Source organism: Malaclemys terrapin, chromosome 2 (assembly GCF_027887155.1).
Source record: "Malaclemys terrapin pileata isolate rMalTer1 chromosome 2, rMalTer1.hap1, whole genome shotgun sequence".
Classification (NCBI taxonomy): Eukaryota; Metazoa; Chordata; order Testudines; family Emydidae; genus Malaclemys; species Malaclemys terrapin.
In genome coordinates this window covers 57,715,448-57,741,626 of record NC_071506.1, presented here as the reverse complement: position 1 = coordinate 57,741,626, position 26,179 = coordinate 57,715,448, and the positions used below count along the sequence as shown (strand labels likewise).

The 26,179-nt window shown below is 42.0% G+C and overlaps 1 protein-coding gene across 15 annotated transcripts in view; it reads right to left on the bottom strand.

The window, feature by feature from the left end:
• Positions 1–26,179, bottom strand: part of EYA1 (EYA transcriptional coactivator and phosphatase 1) — a 238,688-nt gene that overhangs the window by 22,789 nt on the left and 189,720 nt on the right. For all 15 annotated transcript variants that reach the window (XM_054019701.1, XM_054019702.1, XM_054019703.1 and 12 more), the window contains 3 exons: positions 4,184–4,242; positions 3,820–3,980; positions 3,458–3,572 (listed from right to left, as the gene is read on the bottom strand). In XM_054019701.1, coding sequence (XP_053875676.1) covers positions 3,458–3,572; positions 3,820–3,980; positions 4,184–4,242 — 335 coding nt within the window. The remainder of the gene's footprint in view (positions 1–3,457; positions 3,573–3,819; positions 3,981–4,183; positions 4,243–26,179) is intronic.

Below are 26,179 nucleotides of genomic sequence, written 5' to 3'. Positions count from 1 at the left end.
AAAAAAATCACAGTTCATGCATGCTCAGAAGAGACTTGCTAGAGTTTAAAAGATAAAACCTCTGAAGATTCCGTCCTCATTGAGCATGCTCTAGTCTCTCCCAGCTCCTAATGATGACCAGACTCCACAGATATCATCCGCACAGAGCCACTGAAGATGCTCCATCCCCTCATAGTTCCGGTGTGTGACTGGAATGTTCACACACCATCCCCACAGAGTGACTGAGTATGCATCCTCCCACACAGAGCTACAGAGGTGAAGCTGGACTTTTTCCTATAATGGCTGCTCTGGGCTGGTGTGGACCCAGGCACTAGAACTGAGAGCATGGAGCCTGTCTCTCCTGTGCTCTTAATGATCACCCATCCCCGTGCTGGCACTCAGGTAGTGTGGAGGAAGAAGCCATCTAATTAAAAAACCAAGGGGAGAAGGGTCAGACCTAGGGCTCTGAGATGCAGTGTTGGAGGAGTATATTGGGACAGGGAGTCCAGGGGATGAAGACTGGGATTGGAGGCTGGCAGAGGGCAGAAACTGGGACTGGGAACCAGGGATGGAGACTGGGACTGGATAGAAAAGGAGACCAGGTCTGGGAGCAGGGGAGAGAAATGCGGGTGGGAGTTAGGGAGACAGATGGTGTGGGGGGGGAGCAGTGATAGGATACAGAACTGGAGGGAGGGAGAGAGAGAGAGTGAGGGTGAAAGGGAATGGGAATGGCAGGGCAAAGAGACTGGGAACCAGTTGGGAGAGGGGAGATGAGAAGGAGAGGAGACAGCTCTGATAAGGGGCCACCTTACAGGGGATAACTGGGACTGAATGGAGAGACCGGGCCAAGGAGCCAGAGGAGATGAGGACAGTGAAGCCCAGGGAAGGAGACTGGGTGCAAATGGGGATAGGAAATGTGGGTGGTGTTTGGAGACCATGGAGCTGGGAAATGAGAAAGCGAGAGAGAGAGAGAGAGAGAGAGATCAGAGAGTGGGGGAGGGAAATGGCACTGGCTGGGCAAGGAGATTGGGAACAAGGAAGGTGAGTGGAGGGGACTGGGAACAGCTGGACAATGAGACTGGAAGCAGGATAAGGGGGTGGCAGTCTGGGAATCTGGAGGGATAAGGCAAGGAATTACAGGGCAAGAAGCCTGGGATCAGCAGCCTGAAGAATGAAAACTGGGACTAAAGGTGAAGAGAATGGAATTGGGATGAGGAGCCAGAGGTGGGGTACAGACAAGTTTGGAAGGGTCAGATTGGAAGGGTCAAGATAGAAGGGGTCAAGATTGGGGTGGGGGGGAGGGAGATGGGGAGGAGAGTGTACCCACTACAGCACAATCCCTTCTAGAGCCTGGAATGGAACCCCACATCCCTGTGTTTTACCACTCTGCTGCTGTCAGCAAATATCAGTGAAGCCCACTGGCAAAGCAACCCACCTGCCTCTAGAGCTGATCCACATAGAGGATGACCAACTCCTGCTACAGTTACTCCATCAGCTCAAGTGGCAGAGATCTTTGTGGTAGATGTAAGGGTTCTAACCCTGCTGACCACCCATGTGGCTGTCAATAATGTGCCACATGATGAAAGTTCTGTTTTTTTCTAACTTGCTTTTTTAAAAACTTAGAAAGTACTCCCAAAAGTCTACATTAAAACAACATTATTAAGGTTGCAAATTCAAGCACTGAAAAGTTGGGAAATGTCAGAATTAAGGTTCCCTGTGTAACCTTAATTTGGCCCCCTTGTGTCTATGCATTAGGATGAAGTTTTTAATTACATGATCATATACAGTAAAAGCTGTTTTATCCTGCATATTGGAGGTACAGGGGGTGCCGGTAAATGAAAAATGCTGGTTAACTAAGAGGGAGGGAGTTTGGGTCTGGGGCAGGGGCATGGGAGGGAGTGCGAGACGCGGCTCTGGGAGTTTGGGTGCGGAAGGGCGCTTGGGGCATAAGGTTGGGGCATGGCAGGGGGCTCAGGATGCCGGATCCGGGGGTGCACTCACCTTGGGCAGCTCCCCGCAAGCAGTGACCTGTCCCAGCTGCTCCTAGGCAGAGGCACAGCAGGTGGCTCTGTGCACTGCCTCTGCCTGCAGGCGCTGCCCCTGCATCTCCCATTGGCCGTGGCTCATGGCCAATAGGAGCTGCAGAGCCAGCACTCAGGGCAGGGTGGGGGCAGGGCACAGAGCTGCCTGCTATGCCTCCGCCTACGAGCAGCCAGGACAGGTGAGAGCCCCCCGGATCTGGCACCCCGAACCCCCTCCTGCACCCCAGCCCCCTCCCAGAGCCCACACCCCCTCCCGCGCCCGCATTCCGAACCCCTCGTGGCCATTCCTCTGCCTAGGAGCAGCAGGGACATGTCTTCTGGGGAGCCAAACGGAGCCAGGTAGGGAGCCTGCCAGCCCCACGCCAACCAGGACTATAAACTGGACTTTGTATGGAGATTAGAAATGCCAGTTTATAGAGCTTTCCGGTTGGTACAGAGCTGGATAACACAGCTTTTACTGTACTCTTTTTTCCCACGCGACCCTTGCCTCAGGACAGACCTGCTCTGGGGGCACTTTGTGGAGAAGGAAACTGTTGTCTGCAAGACCCTCACCTCATCTCTTGCAGAAACTGGAAAATCTGTAGTGAACGAGGCAGGGGACTTCTGGAAGAGAACAGCTGGTCTCATAATTAAGATAGATGAATGCTGCCATGGAGAACTGGATCCTATCCCTGAATCTGCCACAGAGTTCTTGTGTGTTTCTGGTTACATCCTTTAAACCAAACTTTGCACAGGGGTTGGTCACTAATTGCGTATTCCTTAGTTTCTTGATGCTTGACTTGAGTCTCTTGGTCTGATTTGCAGAAAGGCTGAGCACTCATGGCTGCAACTGAAGTCAATGGGATCTGTTCTTTGAACATATGAAGAGCTATGTAAATGCTAAGTACTCTGAGAAATCAGGTCCAGGTCTCAAATTTGACACCCGAAGTTAATGAATGCTTTTGATCTTAATCTCTCCGTGCCTCAATTTCACCTCACAGAGGTGTTGTGAAAATAAATTGATTAATGTTTGTTAAGTACTCAGATATACAGTGATGACTGCAACAGAAAGGCAGGTGAGGAAATGATTCATTCTGTCTTTATGTCACAGTTTGAATAGTGTGCTGTAAATAAGTCCTAGAGCCATACAATGAAGAGAAAACAAAGTATTGAAGAGCTGCTCACTAAATGAGCACTGTTCATCCTGTGCACTAAATGAGGCAGAGAATTCTGGGGAAAAATAGTGTGTGATCATATAATTAAACATTGTATCATAATGCATATGCAACAAGGAGGCCCAATTAAGTTTGCATAATCAAACTTGATTGTGGCATTTCCTAATTTTTGAGTGCTTGACTGTGTAAACTTAATGTTCTTTTAATGAAGTTTTGTGTGTGTAACACACTGATAGGTTTCATGAATATTCTGTGCTGCCATGATAATTCTTATACACTTACCTAGAATGAATAAGTGTGAGTGCTTTCAGTGCAAGTGTTAACCAAGAATCTGTAAGAGCTTCAATTTCTGCTCTAAGTTGCAACCAAGCTTCTCTCTTTGCGGGACCAAGAAGACCTGTGGTGCAGAAAAGGGTACTCAATAATATGTCTGTATTTAAACTCAGATACCTTTCTGTTATTTCCTTCTGCTTCCATTAGTTGTAAGAACAGTTTTCTGTAGAGACTGCAAACTGAACAGTTCTCTGAGTAAACAGAATCACGTTGAAAAGGATCAGCAAACAAAGGCACGGCTAATCCTTTTTATTTATAACTTCTCATTTCTCTCAAGAAACAGGTGAATAATATTTTTGATGGACACTTGCCTCCAACGTTATTTTTGTAGGTGTTGTAGATTTCTTTTACGCGTCTGTAACGGAAGGCCAATTTTCTCATCCAGTCCACTCCTCCACGCACACCCGTTGCTAAGCATAAATTAGCGCTGGTGGCTGCTGCAGGAAAGCCGTCTGTTCCGAAGTTATAGGTGCTATTTAGAGTGAAGAAAACTCCCAAATTAACAAAATATGATGAGCAAAAATTAACTGTCAGGTATACTAGTGACACTGATGGAGTTTCAAAGGTATAACTGAAGGCAGAACTTTGCCCAATATATGTTTCATGGTATTTTACAATTTTTCCAGGAAAATAACTTGCAAAACCAATGTATTATCTTGGGTGGTTCTGACTTACCTTAAGTCTTGGCCATTGTCATCTGAAGACACATCATCTATATGAACCTGGTCGCATTCCTAAGATGACAGATTTTTCCTTATTAATTATTATTATTAGGCTAAATTAAAAAACAAAACCAAAAAAGGCTTAAAGATCTGCTCATTGGGGGCTTTCTTTTGATTGTGTAAATCAGTAGATGGCAGTCTTGTTAAATCAATAATTTTACCCACTTTTTATGCTCCATTCATAGAAGAAATGTGCACTGTCATTAACTACTACTACTATATGGCTTTCTGAAAACACATTTTTGTATTTAGAAAGGAAAGCGGTTAAAAACAATTAGCGTATGTGTTCCATAAATGTTCTTGTACCCTTTCAGATACCTTAAAACATCATGCTGCTCAAAGCTGATTCAGTCAGTGCATAAGTATAACTGAAACCAGACATTTTGGTAAATGTAACATATTAGAAAAATTAAACCTGATGCTAACCGCCAATGAAATTATGACCTCTGATTGCTGTTGAGCCACACACCAACATAGCCTGAGGCCAATGTTTCAGAGGAGTGCAGACAAAAAAATCTGTTCCTAGTTTGCCATTCATTTGAGAGTTGTGAGCTTCTCTCTTTCTCTTTGGTCTTAGTGTATGAAAACAGCATGCAAAGATGAAAAAAATCTAAATAGAAATAGCCAAGTCAAATGACCTTTCTTCAGTCCCTTGTATATAAACTTTAATACAATACATTTATAATTAGCTTTATCTCAGTAAATTACAATGTAATAGTACATGTTGTTTGCTATTAAAGGGCAGTGGAACATGAATTACTATTAACAATTTGACATTTGGCAGGTAAATAAGCAAACTTCTAGCATTGTAATTCAAACTGAATCCAGCGTATAAAACAGTATGTCCCAATTATTTCAATAATGCCCTCTTTTCCTGCCTAACATGAAGCCCCATAACAAAGATGATACATTTGATGTGCTAAAACACTGGAATTGTATATTTTTGTGTTAGTGCTTCCCTCTGAACAAATTTTTCTCTCTCCATGGATTTGTGAGGGATGGAGGGAAGATAGAAGTGGAAAGAAACGCAAACCAGCTGTTCCCTAACAGAATTAAAATCATGACCCTCAACCCCTGTTCTAAAACATCTATTTTCCAGCCAGTCTTCTCCCAGCAAGCAGCAAGCTCCAAGGAGGAAAAGACTTTGACCCTGTAACCTTCTCCTCCTCTCCTGAGGTCAACAACCTCAGATAAGAAAAAAGGAAAAGAAAGTCTATCTGGCCTCACATGATGGTTGTGAATTTAAGATTTAAAAAAAACCCATAGGTTGCTATCTGAGGACACAGTTTAGAAAATTTCTAAAGCTATTTAGAAAATTAATGATATTTGCTCTATAACTATTCTATATATTTGTAAAGTGTGCAGTTCATACAGTGACAAGAATTTTGTTGCACCTTTGTATTTGAATTAATAGTAGTTTGGCTAAAAGAGAAATAAAAATGAACCATGATATGAGTGGCAGAACTATATTTGCTCAGATTTAACCATCATCCATGGCATTGCCTGCTTTGGCAGATACAATGGATTTGACGCACAATCAAAGTCAAAAATTAAACTACACATTTGCTAGAAAGGCTTGAAAATCAACTTGGCTGATACAAGTAGAAAATTCCGTGGTCATGTGACATCAACTCCTGTAGAATCTAAGTTTTCATTTTAAACAAAAACTAGTTTCTAGTCTGTATAGGTGTGACAATAATAATTCAAATGTGAACTGCAGATGTAAATTAATGCAGTGTCATCTTTCTGAGTCTACACACAATATGCTTCAGTGCCTCTGCTGCTCAGAGAGATTTTTCCAAGCTGCTGCAGAGTGACACGTGAATCTTCTGTTTTCTATGCAGCTATTCAGAAACCTGTTTGCTGTAGCAAAATGAACAAGAATCAAGTCAATTTCATTCTATCAGAGCCTGGGAGAGCAATGAATTGCAGCTGGAGCTAGTCACTGCAGAGGAAGGTTCAAACTGAGACTATGGGAAGGAGACACACCACTTGCAATGGCCACCAAGCTAAGGGAAGCAGCAGAGACCCATCCCATCACACAGGAGAGGCTGAGGAAGGGGTAGAGTAGTGGAAACCTCCCAACTCACCCATGCACCAGAAACCCTTGGACAGTAGATGGGAATAGTGAGAGAAAGAATGCTCCTTGTTCCTTCCAACAGCCAGAGAAGGTCTAGGGCCTAGGGAACTACGAAGTAGACAGGACCCCCACTTCTCAGAGGTGGATACAAAAGACAGGACCTAGGGACAGAATCCTAGTAGGCATCACAAGTACCTTCTCCTTTCCCAGCAGCTGGGATTGAGGTAGTTGCCTGCTCACCTGGATGGGTCGATAAAAAGGACTTTGACCCTGTAACCTTCTCCTCCCCTCCTGAGCTCAACAATGGATAGGATAAATTAAAATACAAGATTGAAAGAGAGAGATTGACTGATTTTGCAGGGATAAGTGGGGGGAAAAAAGAGAAACAGAAAATATATTGGAAGAGGCAGAGAACACAATGTAGGGAATGAGGAAAAAAAAGGAAACACCTGGAAAACAACAAAGAGAAAGATATTCTATGATCTGTTATAGGAAATAAAAGAAAAAGTGAAGTCAGGATGGGAAAGAAGGTAAAATAAAAGCAAGGGAGGAAAATTATAATTTAGAAAGGATTAAATAGAAAATTGACTGACAATATGTTATAAGTAACAGAGGTCACAAACAGTATGCAACAGTTTTGTTCTTTTTAAATGCTGGACTCTGGCTTTGGGGCTAAGTATGGTTTGAGACAGGGATGGCACAGCTATTTTTCATTCTGTTTAGCTGACTAACAGTTTGGGCTAGTGGGTGTTGGGTAAATTTTTCAAGCCCTGGACACCAGAAGGAAAAATGCTCTTCTTTAATTCATTTAGCCAGAAATCTTTTTGCAGAAGCCAATTATCTCTTGACTGTTGATTAATCTAGTCTGCCTATTCTTCTGGAATATCCTGTTTTTGTTTTCACCTGCTTGCTTTGGGGCTTGTTGTCCCCGAGCAGAGGCAGCTATTTGAAGCTTTGTTTGGTATCTTTGTTAGCTATGATTAAGTCTCAACAAATGTCAGGACTTAACATTTTAAAACCATGGGTTACCAAACAGATATCATAGAGATTTGATTAAATGAAGTTTGATGGAGTGACAGAGCGAGACAATTTTCATGCTTTGTCAGTACATTTTTGCAAAGGTCTCTTTCAATGAAAACACAAAGACTTTCAGAAAATTCTAAAGCACTCCTAAAAAAGCCTCACTGATTGGGTGCTACCACAGAAGATGGACACAATTTTTTATAAACACACCTTTTTAATGTTTTAAGAAAGCTATGAATAACATCTTTCCTTTACCTCTCTTATAGATGTATAAGGCCACTGAATCACACATACATAAAGTTTAAAGTTTTCATACTGTAAATACAGTGTATGATAAATTATATCCAGGCATTGTTTTTATTCTCCCTCTCATGCCTTTATGTAGGTTTACAACTTTGTGAAAAATGATTAAGTCCCTTCAGAAACACAGTATTCATGCGGAACTCAGAATAAATGTATAGGATTCATTCAAACATGTATTTTGTTATATTAGAATCAGCATAGATACCATCTCTGCATTAAGGGTGCTAAATTCTATTGTAGATAGGCAGGATGGGTCAGCATGCTAAGCAGTAAAAGTACCTGGTGAATTATGCTGAAAAAAGGCTGTGCTTTACTTCGAAGTGTGTTGACCTTGTAATTTCAGCACATCCAGCTGGAAATCCCCATCAGGGACTGCAAGTGGTGACATGTTTGTATCCAGTTTGGGGATTCTGATCATACAACCTGAGATGTTATTCTGCATGGCGAGAATGATCACTGGGAGGGAAAATGCAGTCAGTATTGTCTGGGGCCAAAATTTTAAACAGCACCTAAGTGACTTAGGAGTCTCAGTCCCATTTTTCAGTGACTTACGCACTGAACAGCTTAAATCTCATTGATTTTGAATTAAATTTAGGCTCCCAAGTGACTCAGACACTTGAAAAATGGGACAGAGGCTCCTAAGTCACTTACACGCATTTGAACATGTTACCCTCGGTGCACGTGTACCTACTATTGAGGAGAAAACACTGGCTATGCAGTCACGGAGGCTGCTACCTTATCATTTATTGGGCACTGTCAGTGTGCTCAGCTCTATACACACAGAGCAAGTCAGCCGCCAACCCTAAAAGGCCAATTCAATTCAGAACCATGTTGCATAGCTACAGTCTGGAAGCAGGGCAGGTTTTGTTCTTGGTTTTTATAAATCTTGGGGAAAGGCTGCTGAAAGGCTTCGTGGAGGAAGTGAGCTTTAAAGAGGATTTCAAGGCAGAGAGGGAGGGAATTCTCAGCACACCGAGGAGCCTGCAGGAAAGCATGAAGCCAAAAGCAGAAGGATACAAAAGAGGCTTCTAGGAGGGAGACCTGGGAGAAAGGGGTCGGCGATGGGAAGGGGGAGGACTGTCCTAGCTCTTTGGAGTACAGATAGTGGGCAGGTAGGGCTTTGCAGAGCCATAACAGCTTGAACTTGCTGTGGAAGGGGAGGGGAGGCTAGTGAAGCCATTTGAAAAGAGCAGTGGGAAATATTTTAGCAGCTGCATTTTGGGCCTGATAATTGATTTAAATGGGCCTTGGATGAGATGAGGAAGGTGAGATGAAACACAGCAAAGCCAGAAAGAAGGGATGAATAGAAGAGTCCGGCATAGTCTTCCAGTGCACAAAGAGCTCAAGTCTTCTCTCTTCTCCATTCCCAAAGAGTTTGCTAACTCCCTATTGCAACCTTTTTTTTCCTCCTTTCGTCCTTTTTTGCTCTTATACAGTGGCCAAACGTTCCTGTGAATTCCCAGAACCATCATTCACAACACTTAAAAGCCTGCCCAACCTGCATAGGTATTTCCTTCCGGATCTAGCCCCTTAAAGTAGAATCGGAACATAGCTTCATATGCAAAATGTTAAGGTATGACAGAAATGTTCTGCAAATATTTACATTGTTCTGCTCATTTCACCATCCCTATGGCACGCTTGTGCCATAATTCTATAAAAGTGTGCCTCACTATTCAATTTACTTTAGGAAAATTAATAAAAAAGAAATTAAGGCCATTGCAATGGTTCATCTTATCTGTGCCAGTAGTACATGCCAAGTGCAGTGATGTAATAACTAGCATGCGGATCCTCTATATTTCTGTGCTACAAAACTAAAAAAAAAAGCCACAGTAATACTGTAATCTTTGAATAAAAAGCGAATATAAGATGGCTTTGGACAAGTTTGTACGTTATGAAAAGGGAGAATATGAATAATGTTATGAACATATCCTCAAGAGGATGCAGAAGTATTACAGCCCCAAATCTGCTGATTATAGCTAAAATGCACTTCCACATTTGCTTAATCTTCCTAATTTACCGTGAGAAAACTAACACCATGCTGTCAACTAATTGTTTCAATACCTTGCTTTACAAAGTAAAATGAGAATGGGGTAGGGGGAAATCCCTTCAGAACAAGCTATTTTCATTTAGCCTTTACATCAGTGTGTCCATTGAGACTAGCTGGAAGCTAGCCAACTCACAGGAAATGATCCTGGGGATTCTCTGTTCACCTCATATCTGTCATTACGCAATTATATCCACTGCTTCGTTTTCCCTACTGAACAGTAGAGAAATTTGGTCATGTACATGTGAGAACAGATCTGGCATAGGAAGTTAAAAGTCACAATCCTTTAAAAACGTGATCTACATAAAAATCCTCAACTAAAAAAAATTCCTTGAAATTTAGACTATTGTGCTTAGGTTTTTTTGTTTGTTTGTTTTTTCAGTATGCTCCATCTTTTAGTGTGTCTGTTCCAGATATCACAAGTATGCAATTTCTACATGGATATCTGCCACACCAGACGTACCTCACCCTGTAAACTCTGTTCTCCTTTAGGAAACTTGAATTGTGCAGGGTGCTTTACAAGATGACATCTGCTTGAGTGATAGATGTGTGTACTAGAGCTGGTTCATGTGTGTGGTATGTGTTTACAAACCTATTGATTCCTACACAATTTTAATTTTAGTTCTGATATTACCTCTTCAAAATAAATAGAGTTCTTATGGCTCTTTATGATTAAAACTTAGAAAAATAATAGCAGAAATCTTGCCATTTGTTAATTCTGGTATTTACATTTTATATAAAAACTTGATCTCTCATTTGGTTATAAAGATCATGAAACATCTCATTTACAGAAACAGTTCAGTACATCTATATTTATACACAGAATGGCAAACATTTGCCAATGCAATAAATATTTAGCTTGTGTACAATGCTATTCTTCTGTACTTGCTAAATATACAACAAAAACCTATATTACCTTTCAATCAGAGGTAATAAAAGCTAAAGTGCTGCTCTGAACTGCCTAACCCATCATCGTGGAATTCCTGTTAACATACAACATAAATCCATGTGAAAAAGCAGCACCTATGGTTCGCAGGTTCACAATACTGGCACTCAATTGGCAGAACCTGTCATCCCTGTCTAGTCTGCACTTTGTGACCCTACCATTTTCTCTACTTTCCCACCACAATTATTCTGTGCTGAAGAAAAAAGGTGCGGATTACCTGTAGGTCAGGCACAGGATATGAAAAACAAAGAGAGCTCTTGAAATCCACTTCATTCCATTTGACAATTTGTGGATGAACAGTCAAGGAATTAAAACAGACCTTGAAGAGTTTTAAAATACTCCTATTTTACTTAACTGATAGAAAGAAACTATGCAGTTTATATTCACATAAAAATGCATTCTTAAATGCCTGTTAAGTAACAGGTCTAGACAAAGGAATAAATCAGTGACTAAACAGACACAAAGGGATTGAAAACTGTATCCAAACACCAAGGGCTGGAAACTGAAATTATTTAGCGAGCTGATTTTTCACGAACAGTAAGGAAGGAACATTTTACCACTTTGCAAGTCTACGCCCCCCTGCCCAGTCAGGAGACACACTGGATCAAGTTTTGTTCTCACCTGTCAGCGTGTAAATGAGAACACAATTTTGTGCACTAATTGAAGTGACACACACACACACAAATCGTATTTTAGTGAATTTTAATTAATCACTAATATTTTAGATCCTCAACTGGTGTAAATGGCCATAGATCCATTGACTTCAACTGAGCTATGACAGCCTACACAAGTTGAGGATCTAGCCCACGTGTAGTCAATAGGCAGACTGGGTGCCAAATCTGGACTGCCAGACGCTTTTGAATGGATGAAAAATATTTTGATTTAGTTATTATTTTGTATTTTCTCTGGAGTCTGGACCTTGACAAAAATAACTGATTACCCTTGACAGCCCCTGGAGATTATAATATAAATGACCAAATCCTAGTCTCTTTGCTCACATGACCAGTTCCATTCATATTAAATAGAGTACTCACAATGTGGCCCAACATGAATAGGAATCTCATCTGCAATCTTTACCCATGGGAGAAGTCCCACTAAAAATCAATAGTCTAGATTTTCAATTCAGTTACACTCATATATATGCAGAAGAACACCACTGATATCAGAATCTGACCTAATGGGGCTACCTGTACGAATAGGTGTACACCAGGATCTGGCACTGGGTTCTGTGTGAGAAGTTAAACTGCTGACAATTTCATCCCGTCTATCTATTTTGCTAGTTTTTCTTTACTGCTAAACTGGAGTAGATGTAGATATTTTCAGAATTGAAATTCTAGTTTTATATATTTATTTTTACCAGTTTTAAAATATACCCGACATACTGAAATATTTCTGATATTGAAAGGGAAGGCTGAAAATATAAAGCATCCTGGTATACCACAGTAAGTGTACTGGAGCAAACTACAATAACCACAAGTACAGTTCCAAAATCCAAAGGTCCCCAGCTTCCCTCAAAGATTACTATAGTTTTATAATTAGGGTTCTTATTCTGAGAGTACACCACACCATACCGGATGCATTCATAATATTGCAAAACTGGGACCTAGAAAGTGGTCAGATGATTGAATTATTGTTTTGAAATGTAGTATTTGATGTAGTTGTTTTCTTTCTGCATTTCGCCAAGGTATGGGGAAGGTGGGAAATATTTTAGAATTGCAGTATAGCAATCCAAATTCTTGCTAGAAGTCTGCCAAACTGACTCATCATTTCACGCAGAATATACTTTTAGGAAAAGTGTAGTTCTGTTGACAGATCTGCCATATGATTGACAAAAAAAAACACTCAGGTGGATCTATTCAAAGGCTTCTTCCTTCCTGGAAAGCACAGTATTAAGTTTAAAGTGTCAGATTCACCCTACTTTAAAATCTCAGCACTTCAAATTGTAAATACCTTCTTTATGACATGATTCATACTATCTGTGGATATATACTTTTGTTAAAAAATCAAATCAAATCTGTGACTAATGAAAGTCAGGGGGAAATAAAAAAAATGACAGTCTATAAGAGCCAACTAAAATGAAGGTACATTTTTAAGCACATACAATTTTTAGTGACATTTTCTTCTGAGAGTTGTTTGGATACTTCACACTTACAAATCTTTGAAATACGATGAAGTTGCTGTATCTTCTATAGAAGCTTGAAAATTAAATACCTTTCTTGGGAGAGGAAAGGATTCTAGTGGTTAGAACACAGGACTGCGAGTCAGAAGACACTGATTCTGTTTCAGTTGTGTGCCCCCTCCGGCAAATCACTTAACCTCTCTCTATGCCTCACTTTCCTTATTGCTGGGACAGATATACTTCTACTTATAAAATGTCTTGGATGAAAACTGTAATCCAATTGGCTAATGAGTCTTTCTTCCCATGTAATTATCTCCTAATGTGCACAAACATTGGGATTAAAAAACCTTTTCACCAACCTATCACTATGCATATCTAAATCTGCCACATTTCGAGCAGCACAAACTTCTCCATAAAATCCTTTCCTTTCTCCTCCTCCTCCCCTTTCTTTCTCTCCAGACGACACAGGGCAGATGTTGACCCCAATTACCCTGCTCAGCAGCAGTAGCTGGGTATCAAAGGAGATGCTGCTGCTACTGAGCTGAGTGGAGCAGGAATGGTAGTTACTTTTTGGAAGGTTTGCTAATGTCTGTTAGCTGAGCAGGGCTGGTGGCTACTCCTTTTATGCCCATTACTGCCACAGTCCCACTCAATGATCTGGAAAAAGCAAGAGGCAAAAGGATGGTTAATACATAGCATTTTAAACTACTACTCCAATGGCTCCTGCTTTCTCCAGCTGAGAGGTGTGTGTGGGTGTGTAAAATCTACTCCCTCCAGCTGATTTGCTAGGGAAAGGTAGGAGGAGACCTAACCTTTGCTTCCTCTACCTAATATGGAGGGACACAGAATAGGAAACACAGAAGCCAATCACTGATTCCTCCAATCCAGTGTTTCTTAATGACCAGTCCGTGGACCGGCAGCGGTCCTGGAGATCTCCTTGACAGAGTTTAGGAAGGCAGCAAGCTGATCCCTGGTATCAAAAAGGTTGAGAAACACTGATCTAGTCCATTTCTGGCTAATATTTTGCTTAACCACAATGGAACTCTTTGCTTTAGCAAATTAATGGACTTCTTATCCTCTCCTATTTTTCATTGAGAAGATACAAGTGCAACATGTTCCAGGGTGAGCATTCACCAACCAACTTCGGATGTGTTAAGGCTTTCAGCTAAGATACTGCCTCATGAATGCACACTTTAGTTTTATTGCTTATTTATTTACATCACAAAGGGGTTGTGCAGCTTAATTCAATGTTCACAAAGTGCGTGAGATCCTCAAATGGAAGGTACTAAACAAGTACAAAATATTATTAATGTTACGCCTATCTGTCAAGGTATTTTTAATGCACCCATCACTAGGGTATCTGGGCACTAATAAATGGTTAAATTTGCTGACAGGCAGTTTGAAAACTGTATTATCCATATCCAGTATTGCATATACTCCCTTGTATATGCAATGAGGGGAGATTCGTTCCCCCACTTCTCGTCCTATCTACTTCCCTTTCCGCCCTTCTTCCCTCTTCTTCAGGGATGAGAAATTGACCTGTTCTTGGATTGTTATTGAAGGAAACCAACTGTAGACAGATGGGCTTTGAATCTCATTTTCCACATGCTGAGATCCATCATCACTGTGATACTTAGCAAAAGGGAGTTCCACAACAATGGGCCAGGTGCTGAGAAGGCACAGTATCCTACTCCTACGGTGTTAATCTCAGCTGTATCATTGATGACCAGAATTGTTGAGTGTCTGGAAGATGAGGATTAGGTTTTTAAATAGGATCTGATGGTCTATTGCAGCATATGGAACAGTGAGATGTTCTCAGAAGGCTTTGTTATTCAGAAGGTGGCCCATGACATGTAGGACTATTTGAAGCTTCATCATGGTATTCACCGTTATTTCCATATAGGGAATCTGGCAGTGATCAAGCCTGGATGTGCTAAACACTTGACTCACTGTGGCTGGGTCCTTGTTTGATAGGAAGAGGTGCAGCCTCTGTAAGCTATTATTTGAAACTTAGCTGAAAAATGATAAAACACATTTTTGATGACTGATGCAGAGTCCAGAATGACACAGACTCCATATATGACGACTGGGGACTGGGTGGGGAAATGCCTTCACACAATTTAGAGTGAAGTTATAGTCTGGCCATATAGCATCCTCCTTTTCCTATCAGCGTTACCTGTGTCTTTTTCAGGGACTAAGTTTAGCCAGTTGTCTTTCATCCATCTGCTTTCTGATGACTCTGAAATCCATGTTAAAAATCCTGAATCTCCTCCAGTAGTTTTACATACAAGTTGACTTAGATAGGAGATAGGATTCAGCCTTGTGGCCAAAAGACCTGTAACTTTTACAAAGACAGGCGTACATTTCAAAGTTGATCATTCTGTTCACCAACTCCTGCCAGTTCTCTCTGGAAGTCAGCCACATCTTACGATCAACAGTGCAAAACACTGCTGACAGACCCAGCAACATGTCCATGGCTGATGGCCCCATGCCCATGGCTAAATGGAGATCATCTAGCAAACATCCAAAAGCAGATGACAAGCCAGATTGTTTACTTTTTCAGTTTTTGATATTACCAGGCTTTATCAAGCAGATTACCTATGCAAATGATTGCATCCTGAGATGGTTATCAGAGGTCAACAGTTTTATCTTCCTCTATCTACATTTCCTGTTTTGAAAGTCATTTTCAAACAAAAATTTGTTTAGTATCTGGAGCAATAATGGGGCAATTTCCAAACATTTTGAAGTACGATATTTAGAATATATGTAAGAACGTTTATATTTGCTTCTGGCTTCGGAGAATATCAGGCTCATTGGCCTATGAGAAAAAAACTGAAATCTTGATTTTTGCTTTAAGAGTAGTCCATGTCCACTGACTACAAAGATTGTCCTTTCCTATTTGACAAACATTTTTTCCCCTGCGATTATAATTTTTTCTTGAAATTGATATAACTGTTGATTTACTTCTCTGTTGATGTAGCCACTTTAGTGATCTCATCATAGCAAAGGAAATAAGAAGCACACGTTTACCCCCTCATGCTATGTCGGCATTTTTAGAGTCAAATGAGTGACTGGAAACCATAAGACTTAAATTCTCCGTTTGGCTCTGCCACAGACAGCTGTGCAATCTCGGACAAATCACTTAACTTCTAAGCGCCTCCATTTCTCCTAGTGAAAATGGGAGATAACACCAATCTTACAGAGGTGTTGGGTGGCCTAATTGTTTATACAGCACTTGGAAATTTCAGATACGTGAGCCACATAAATGCAATATATTATCATGTTAGATAACATTCACCAAATTAAAACAATTTTAGTATACTGTAGAGTGAGCTAAGAATCAGGCTTCCACTACTTAACAGTGTCCTTTTCATTGAAAAATTACAAATTTATTAAGCAATTTAGAGAACATGCAATGAGATATAACTTAAAAAAAAACATATAAAAAAGGTCAAATTCTGACCTATTTCAGACTTCTGCAACCTCATGGACTATAGCTGGTTTGTAAAGATGTAAATCAGAGCCATATTTGATTTAGTGAGCCAGATTCTGTTCTCAGATGCACTGGTGTAAATCTAGAGTAACTTTATTGACTTCAATGGAGTTACTCCATATTTTGGACCAACACAACTGATATCAAAATCTAGTTCGACAGTCTAAAAGCCTTACTCACTTTACAACAACACCACCATCAAAAACCAAAACAAGAAGAAGAAGAACAACAACAACAACGTGATCATAACTCAGAATATAAGTAATTTGTGAAAGCTTAAACAGACCACATACTCCTAGGAACAAATCTCTGATTTACTGCTGTCCCCATTTCTTCCTCTCCCATGGGTTTGCCCATCAATTTGTAAACATAATTTGTCACTTGCACCAGTCAGTGTTCTCTGAAACTTCTTTTGCCTTTCTTTTAGATCTGTTATTCCTGCTGAGACACTCTACTAAAGAAGAATTTTTCACACTGACACCAACTGTAGTCTTGCTGTGAATAACCACATTCCCATAAAAATCATTCCCTTTATTGCAAAGTTGAAGCCAGACCACTGGAATAATAGTCAACCCAGGAAACCTTTTATCTTTTCCTTCAATCATTTATTTTAACCCTTTATTCTATTTGAGGATTTACTTTAGTAAATATTTACTAGTCTTCTTTGCAGGTTTTTTATTAACTGTCTTTGAGTAAATTAATTAACATTTCTGTGGCTGGTAAAAGTGTTTAAAATAATTTTTAAAATAATCTTTTTAAATTATTACAATTATTTTTAAAAGATCAAAATGAATTAGACCAAACAGCCTAAGAAAAAAAAAATGTTGAATGTTCACTTTCAGATGCTTTCCCAATATCTAAAATAAAACACTGGTATTGTTGCCAAATGCTAGTTTTGATAATAATCTAAAAGAAATCCCATAGTATCATAATTTATACTCTCAATATTTTTGTATATTTGCTTGTGCTACAAGCCCATTTTATTTCAAATGGGGGTTAAGTGCTACAAAATATAGAGTTATATAGTTTCAAAACTATATGTTCCTCTCCTGTTTTGCTTTATGACAGTAGGATCTTAGTGTTACCAAATGGTCACTTTGATACCAAAACAATGTAGATTTAGACTCAGACAAAGTCAATAACCTCATTACTCAATATACCTTGACAATGCAGGAGCCAGATGATATAGGGATTTTTTTAAAAAAGTATTATTCTTGTAGAATACAATGGAATTAGAAAACTCATTTTTATAAAACAAAACCAGGTGAATGCCTTTACTATCTTGTCCTTTTTGTGCAGCTTGTTGGCTTCTGTTGTAGGTGGTTACAGCTTAAATCTCCTCTAATCATGCTGTTAAATGAGTGTAACCCCTGTTACAATCAATGGAAGTTCTGCATGTGTAAACACAGCTGCACTGGGACCAATACTTATACATACACACACACACACACAAAATGGAGACAGGGCCAACGAGAGCTGTTTTCATTCCAGTGGAATCTTCTCTCAGTACTTACCACAATTTAAAATATTTGGAAATGCTGTAATCAAATATTTTTTAAATATACAATAGTATCGGACCAATATATGTAGGCTCCATGCTGCATAGAGGCTAAGGGGCTATTCTGTCCTTATGCATTTGTTCTTACTAGCAATGGGAGTTACACAGATGAATGGGGGGAAAAAAAGAGACCCTAGACTGGCTGAAATGTAAGGAGCTTGTGTTTAGATTTACCTGATCTCTCCTCTCTTGTGGCAATAATGTTTCAGCTGAGTTTAGTGTTGATGTGAGGGTGTCAGTATTTTTATGTCACTGTGTGTTTAATAGTTGAATTCTTTTATATGTGCATAGTTGTCAATGTACTGTTTAGCACTGTATTGAGGAAAAATCTGTCTCAAATCTGTACTGTTGTAACTATCCAAGAAGCTTAAATACATAAACAAACACTTCGTCAAGAGTTTCTCTTCTTACTGCTTCTCTCACCCGTTCTTAAAAATACAGCTTAGACACTAATGTTTCAAACAGCACATTGAGATACTTTCAGCTCACTTCAAAATAACCCAGTAGATTTGTTAGCCTCTTTTATTTCATTTAAGGAAGGAAATAGAGAAACTTTTAAAATTAAAATAGACAATTATCTGGAGCAAAATTATACTTTAAAACAGAAAATATAAAGTGAGACTCTAAAAGATCAAGGGAATCACTTTTTTCCTTTCTTTTAATGTTTTGTCAGACCATTGAACTGGACAAAATTCAGGTAGAGGCTTTAATGTGACCACACTGAAACAGTAGAAACCTCTTGAGACCCTGGAACATAAACACATTTTGGGAAGTCTGAGTAAGAGCACTCCCCTTGCACTTTTCAAAGAAAATGTGTGGAAGGCACATCTTAATTTTATCCCCTTGGAGGTAAAATTTTGACATACTTCCTGCAAAGGGAACAGCACGAGTTTTTTTGTTTGTTTTTTAAACCAGTGTATTTATTTCCAAATTAATGGATTGCTGTAGATTTGTCACAATTAGGTACTTCAGTCCAAACTACAATGTGGCCCTCAGGATGCCAGATATGCAATAGGAATGTTTGAAATTTGGCTTTTAAAAAAACACCAACACCTATGTTAAAAGGCAACAAGGAGTCTGGTGGCACCTTAAAGACTAACAGCTTAATTTGGGCATAAGCTTTCGAGGGTAAAAACCTCACTCCTTTGGATGCAACATGTCATGTTAAAAGGGTGACAGCAACCGATTCATAGATTGATAGATTCCACAGCCAGAAGGGACCATTATGTTCATCTAGTCTGACTTCCTGTATAACACAGGCCACAGAACACCCCCAGAATAATTCCTACAGCAGATCTTTAAGAAAAACATCCAATCTTGATTTAAACATTGCCAGTGATGGAGAATTCACCACAGCTGCTGATAAATAGCTCCAATGGTTAATTACTTTCACTTAACAATTTATGCCTTATTTCATCTCAGTTTGTCTAGCTTCAACTTCCAACCGTTGGATTGTGTTGTACCTGTCTCGGTTCCCCACTGTTCCCCATGTAGATACTTATAAACTGTAATCAATTAATTCCTTAACCTTCTCTTTGTTAAACTACACAGATTGAGCTCTTTGGGTATGTTTACACTGGGATAAAGACCTGCAGCACAGCCATGGCTGGCCTGGGTCATCTGACTCAGGCTCACACTCATGGGGCTAAAAATTACTGTGTAGATGGTTGGGCATGATCTGAGACCTTCCACCCTTGCACAGCAATTTTTCAGCCCAGACCCCAAGCACAATGAGCCCAAATCAGCTGACCTGGGCTAGCCAGAGGTTTATTTAATCCCTGTGTAGATGTACCATTTGAGTCTATCACTATAAAACAGGTTTTCTAATCCTTTAATCATTCTTGTGGCTTTTCTTTGAACCCTCTCCAATTTATCAACATCCTTCTTGATTTGTGGGCACCAGAACTGGACTTGGTATTCCAGTAGCTGTTGCACAAGTGAAATAAACTCTCTATACCTACTCAAGATTCTCCTGTTTATGCATCCCAGGATCACATTAGCTCTTTTGGGAGCTCGTGTTCAGCTGATTATCCACAATGACACCCAAATCCTTTTCAGAATCACTGCTTCCCAGGATATAGTTCCCCATCCTGTAAGTATGGCCTCCATGCTTCTTAGATGTATACATTTACATTCAGCTGTATTAAAAGACATTATTTTTTGCGCCTATCTGCCATGTGCCTATCACTGTGGTATCAAACCTTTGTACTTAACTTCGGAACGCCTCATGTAAAATTATTTAAAGTATTATCTGAAACAAATGGTAATTTTTTGAGGGACACCACTATACTCTCATCCCACTGTTTGTCTGCAGTGTTTGAGCTGGAAGAGTTCATAAAAAGGGTGTGACTTGACTCAAAATGGGGGAATTAGCAGAAAACAATATGTAGCCATATTACATTATCAGACAAAGGTGGATTAGAGAGCTATTTGCGTGTAAATTAATGTTAATCTTACCTGGAATAACTTGCACTCTTCAGCATTTGCAGCTGCACTAGGGAGTTGTCTGGTTGCATGTGATTTTACACATCTGTCAGCTAAATCAGACACTCAAATGCAAAACCTAGAACTGAGGAATGTTATTCAAATTTGTGAAACTTCTTATATTTTTGAGATTATAATCCAATAATGGATTATTATTCAGAATGAGTCACAACTATAGCATTTACATCTGGAACAGAGAGGATCTTTTTCCAATGGCATTCACAATGCATAAAGAAAAAGAGAAGAACATTTTGTTCACACCAGCTTTCTGAAATTTCAAAGCCAAAGAAAAGCCCTTCTGAGTATGAATCAACTGATAACTATATATGAACCTTCATTTGGCACCATCTTTTTCCTATACCAGGCATTTAGGATGCATTAAAAAATAAAAACCTCTTTATCTGAATTTGAGATGGCATTATGGTGTTAAGGGAGACACCAATGAAGTATGAAGCGTGTCACCACCTGTTTTTGAATCGAGCCTGCCATCTAAGCTGTGTTACACCACAAAACAACAGTGTCCCAGAACCCTGTGTAGTAAGTGACTTACACCATTTAAAGCGCTATAAGCATGCATGCTTACACTGCTGCAATCCTTACTCCACAGAGTTGAAATGCACAGTCAGGTATATTGCATTACTGGTTTATACATAATTCAATATTTGAAGCACCTTAGTGATCAGATATTGAAAACACTGAAGCAGCCACAGACTAATTGCTAATTGAAAAGTCTGGTAAGCTTCTTACAGCCAGTTGTGCAACTACAGTAACTCCTCGCTTAGCGTTGTATTTATGTTCCTGAAAAACACAACTTTAACCGAAACGGTGTTAAGCGAATCCAATTTCCCCATAAGAATTAAATCAAGGGGGGTTAGGTTCCAGGGAAATGATTTACACTATATATATACACACACGTGTATGTATGTATGTGTGTATATATAGCGTGGCAGAGCTCTGACCTTGTCCCCGTGGGTCCTGCACTTCTAGGCGGTATATGCTAGCCTCAGTGGCTCTCTGTGACCCTCCACATAGCCCTTCTCTCTCTAGGGCCCGGGTTACAGTCTACTGAGCCCTTTTCATCATAAGCCAGCAAGGAGGTTGGTGAGAGAATTCCCACAGTCTCTGTTATCCCTAGGGGTTGTTTTAGAACAGTTTAACCTCCTGTCCTGACAGGAGCCTGACTTCCCCTCCCAGGAGGTGTTCCTGTAGTGGTGGGTTGGGGGGAACCCGGGCCCACCCTCTACTCCGGGTTCCAGCCCAGGGACCCTAATGGTAGCAGCTGTTGGCAGCCAACCTTTCACTGCCAGAGTTGCTACATTTCCCTGGGCCACTTCCCCACAGCTCTCCTGCTTCTCCCTTACCTTAGGGTTCCCTTATCAATAACTTAAGGGTGTCCTCATTAACCAGTTCTTCAGATGCACTTCCTCTCCCCTGGCTCTCCTCTGCCTGACTGGAGTGAGCCCTTTTTATAGTATCAGCGGGGCCTTAATTAGAGTCAGGGTGGTCACATTAGCTTAATAGCCTCACCTGACTCTTTGCAGGTTAATTGGAGTCAGGCGTTCTCATTAGCCTGGAACAGCCCCTGCTCTGGACAGTCAGGGAACAGAAAGCTGTTAATCCAGTGGCCACTATATCTGCCTTCTGCTATACCCAGCTGGCCTGGGTCTCTCTCTCTCTCTCTCTCTCTCACACACACACACACACACACACACACACTTTTAAACAAACAATTTAATACTGTACACAGCAATGATAATTGTAAAGCTTGGTTGAGGTGGTGAAGTCAGAGGGTTGAAGAGGGTGGGATATTTCCCAGGGAATGCCTTACCGCTAAATGATGAACTAGCATTCAAGGGTTAATACGTTGTTAATGTAGCCTCACACTCTACAAGGCTGCACGAATGGAGGGAGGGGAAACAGCATGGCAGAGAGAGACAGACACACAGAGAGAGAGAGAGAGAGAGTGTGTGTGTGTGAGAGAGAGAGAGAGAGAGATGCGCATTTCCCCTTTAAGTATGCTGACACCACTCTAAGTACATTGCCTTTTTAAATAGATCAGCAAGTTGAGACAGCAGCTGCTGCCAGCAAGCACCCTCTGTCCTGAGCCCTGTCGTGTCCCCCCAGCTCTGTGGAGATGGGGTAAAGGATCGGGGAGTAAGGGGGTACCCTGACATTAGTCCCCTCCCCCCCCCCGCACAGCAAGCAGGAGGCTCCCGGGAGCAGCTCCAAGGCAGGGGGCATGGCAGTGGGCGGAGGGACAACTGAACTGCCCTGCAATTGATAGCCTGCTGGGCTGCTGCCGCACAGGGAACTTAGGGGAGCTGATAGGGGGACTGCTGGTTCACTCTGGTTCCAAGCCCCCACCAGCTAGCTCCAATGGGCTGCTCTTTCTGCAAGCAGTGAACAAAGCAGGTGGCTGCCAAACAACGTTATAAGGGAGCATTGCGCAACTTTAAAAGAGCATGTTCTCTCATTGATCAGCAATGTAATGATGAAACAACGTTAACCAGGACAATGTTAAGTGAGGAGTTACTGTATAGGCAATCTTCTTAAACCTTTGGCTCATATTTGTGATGTGACATTTTTGGCTAAATGCTGTCTGGCATAATTCATGATAAAACGATCTTTAGATTTTCTGTCAGGACCCTGGTATTGCAGCACTATCATAATGCATATCTGATGATACAGACAATCTGCAGCATAGTACTATTATCTTAGTGCTAGGATCTATTTACGTATATTTCATGTGACCATCACCAGGTTTCTAGGCACATTACCTACTCTGCCTCTCAATACCAAATATCCTGGAAGGGCAGAATTACAACAGTTGTTGTGGTGCTTCCGATACAGTTGAAACTAGTTATACTGTACAGGTGGCTGTACAATCCCCACGGTAGACAGCCTGTTAAGTCTTAGCATTTTATCTCCTTGAAAGAGGTAATGGCTTTAATTCCTCAGCCTCCACCCAGGGGAAAAGAATGGCGTATGGGCACTGGTTCAGCAGATGGGCCCTGTATGCTTAGGAGTAGTAATCACAGTTAGAATCATGGTGCTATCATGACAGACACAGGCTAATGCTAGTCCAGGTTAGATGAATGATCATTGTATCTTCCCCTGAGAGACACCCTAAATTATTTGCTTTGAAGTCAGAACAAGGCACCTTGAATGAAGACAATATGCTGCTGCAATGCACCCTTCTCGTCCTTTGAAGTGCTTCTGTTAGATTTGGATTTCTCCTGCACCTCTGAGATGGGCAAACAGTCCAGGTTGGAATGGGAGTAGACATAGGCTAAACCTTTTTGAAGGACCTGGCATTTCTACCTTTTTTGCAACTGGTGGTGTGACATTACACTCCATATTCTTTATGAAATTATGCTTATCATATGGATATGACATAACTGAGATGTACTTTATGCAAGGTAGCTCGTGGAAGATATCATTGGAAAGGTTATGATTTACTGAATGTGATTATCTAATTTGTATGCATGTATCATTTCTGTATCTAAAGTTAGGAATATGGACTATGCAACAATTACAACTAGGTGTGTATTGGGAAGACACCCACCAGATGACAGGCTATCAGATTTGATGGGCTATTAGGAAGGAACAACAAAACTGTGAAGATACTCATCTCTCTCCCTCCTGGGAGGTGTCCTGGGACGTAACTGAGACACTAGTAGGTCAGGTGGTCTTGTCACCTAATACTAAACATTATCTTGGACTTCTTGTAGCTTTCACCTAAAAGGGAAGGGGGGGGGATCAAGTTTGGAAAACAAAGGATTCCCACCTTATGTAAACCTTATTTAAGAGTGAGGAGGGAGGCAAACGGGATTCCTCTCCGTGGCCTGGCTGCCCAAGAAGAAAGACTGCTAAAGACACCTGAAGGGAAGGCAAGGGAGGAGTCCAGACTGAGACAGGGGTCTAGTCTGAAAAGAAATAACTGTTACGCTAAGCTACAGAAACTTTTCAACCTGCCTAAAATAACATTTAGGGTAAGAAATTACATTTTGTAACCTGTTTCTTAAGTATATTGAGCTTAGCTTGCGTATTTTGTTTTATTTGCTCAGTAATCTGCTTTGTTCTGTCTGTTATCTCATATGTTCACTTAAAATTCACCTTTTTTAGTTAATAAACTTATTTCTTGTTTATAATATAACCCCGTTTGTACAATTCATAATTGGGGGGTGGGGGGAATAAGAGGCTGTGCATACCGGAGGAGGCAGATTTCATAATATACCTTTGGGTCTGCACTCCAAGGGAGGTGGACATCTGAGTGCTGGGGCAAGTCCCTTAAACTGAGTCTTCACAGAACTGATCGCAGTGTCTGTGTCATTCTGCAGTTGGGTGTGGCCTTGCCTGTGTGTGGGCTGGTGGAGGCTTAATGGCCTGGCTCAGCAAGACAGGTAAAAAGAGTGCCCAGGCTGGCATAACAGATGGGCTCAGTGGTATCTCAGCACATCCCATGGCATCCTAAGCAGGGCAACCCAACACAGGTAGTTTTATTGCTGACATTTGCCACAGAGCCTCAGCAGGGTCAATCAGCCCTGGCCAAAAAGTTCAGTAACTTATGGGATCTTTCTTGTATGATGGATGCCTTTCTCTACAATCCTCAGAAGTCTTGAAATGACAAAGTATCTGGCACTGGGGCTGTAAGAAGCTGGCTTGTCTGGTACCAGAGAATGAAAGGCATACCAAGCATCTACTTGGTATATGGGAATTTCTTAGACTTTTAATGGGATTAGTGTGTCATGGGAAGGGCAGAGCATGAATCTGCCATGCTGAGGTGGACGATAAAGGGGAGGCTGTACATGGGGGTGAGGAGTGTCTGACAGTCCAAATTCAGTCCAAACAGGTTAACATCATTCACGGCAGTTCTTTAGAGGTGAAACAGCTGAGTTCTGAAGAAGGTTTGAAGATTTTGCCAAAGCTAAAGCCTAGCAGGTTGGACACTCACTCAGTTCCATCTTGCTGCCACGAATGATAAGAGGGAACTGAAGCAGAGTTGCAGCTGCCCCGCACTTAGGGTGACCAGATCACCCAAGACAAATATCAGGACGCGGGGGGGGGGGGGGTGACGCGGGGGGGGGGGGCGCGGCAAAAAAACCAAAACAAAACAAAAAAAAAACCCTTCCTCCGCAAGCGCTGGAGGGAGGCCCAGGAGACGCAGGGGAAGCGCGGGCCGGGGTGAGTAAGAGTCCGGCCTGGTCCCTTGCAGGCAGGACTCAGTTGGGTGGTAGGGCGAGGAGGGGGGCGGCCCGCGGGGCCAGGCGGCGGCTGTTCTCCCCCCCGGGCAGTGGGACTCGGGAGCAGCCGCTGCTGCAGCTCCCACTGCCGCGGGGGAGGAAGCAGCCATGGCGCTCCGCGGCTGCAGCTCTGGCGCCCCCGAACAGCAAGAGCCTGGGCCTGCTGCGGGGACCCAGCAGCGCGCATGCTGCGCCCAGCCCAGCCCCTGGCCGGTCGCGTCTGGGCTGCTGCCCAGCTGGTGCTATCCCGCGGCGGCCCCGGAGTGGGGGCAGCAGGCCCCAGCCACCCTGTCCCGCAGGGGAACGAACGGGGCTGGGCTGCCGATGCCTCCGCCCCGGGGCCGCCGCGGGATAGCACCAGCTGGGCAGCAGCCCAGATGCGACCGGCCAGGAGCTGGGCGCAGCGTGAGCTACTGGGTCCCCGCAGCAGGCCCCGGCTCGGGGGGTTCGGGGGCGCCAGAGCCGCAGCCGCAGAGCGCCATGGCCGCTTCCTCCCCCGCGGCAGTGGGAGCTGCAGCAGCGGCTGCTCCCGAGTCCCACTGCCCGGGGGGGAGAACAGCCGCCGCCTGGCCCCGCGGGCCGCCCCCCTCCTCGCCCTACCACCCAACTGAGTCCTGCCTGCAAGGGACCAGGCCGGACTCTTACTCACCCCGGCC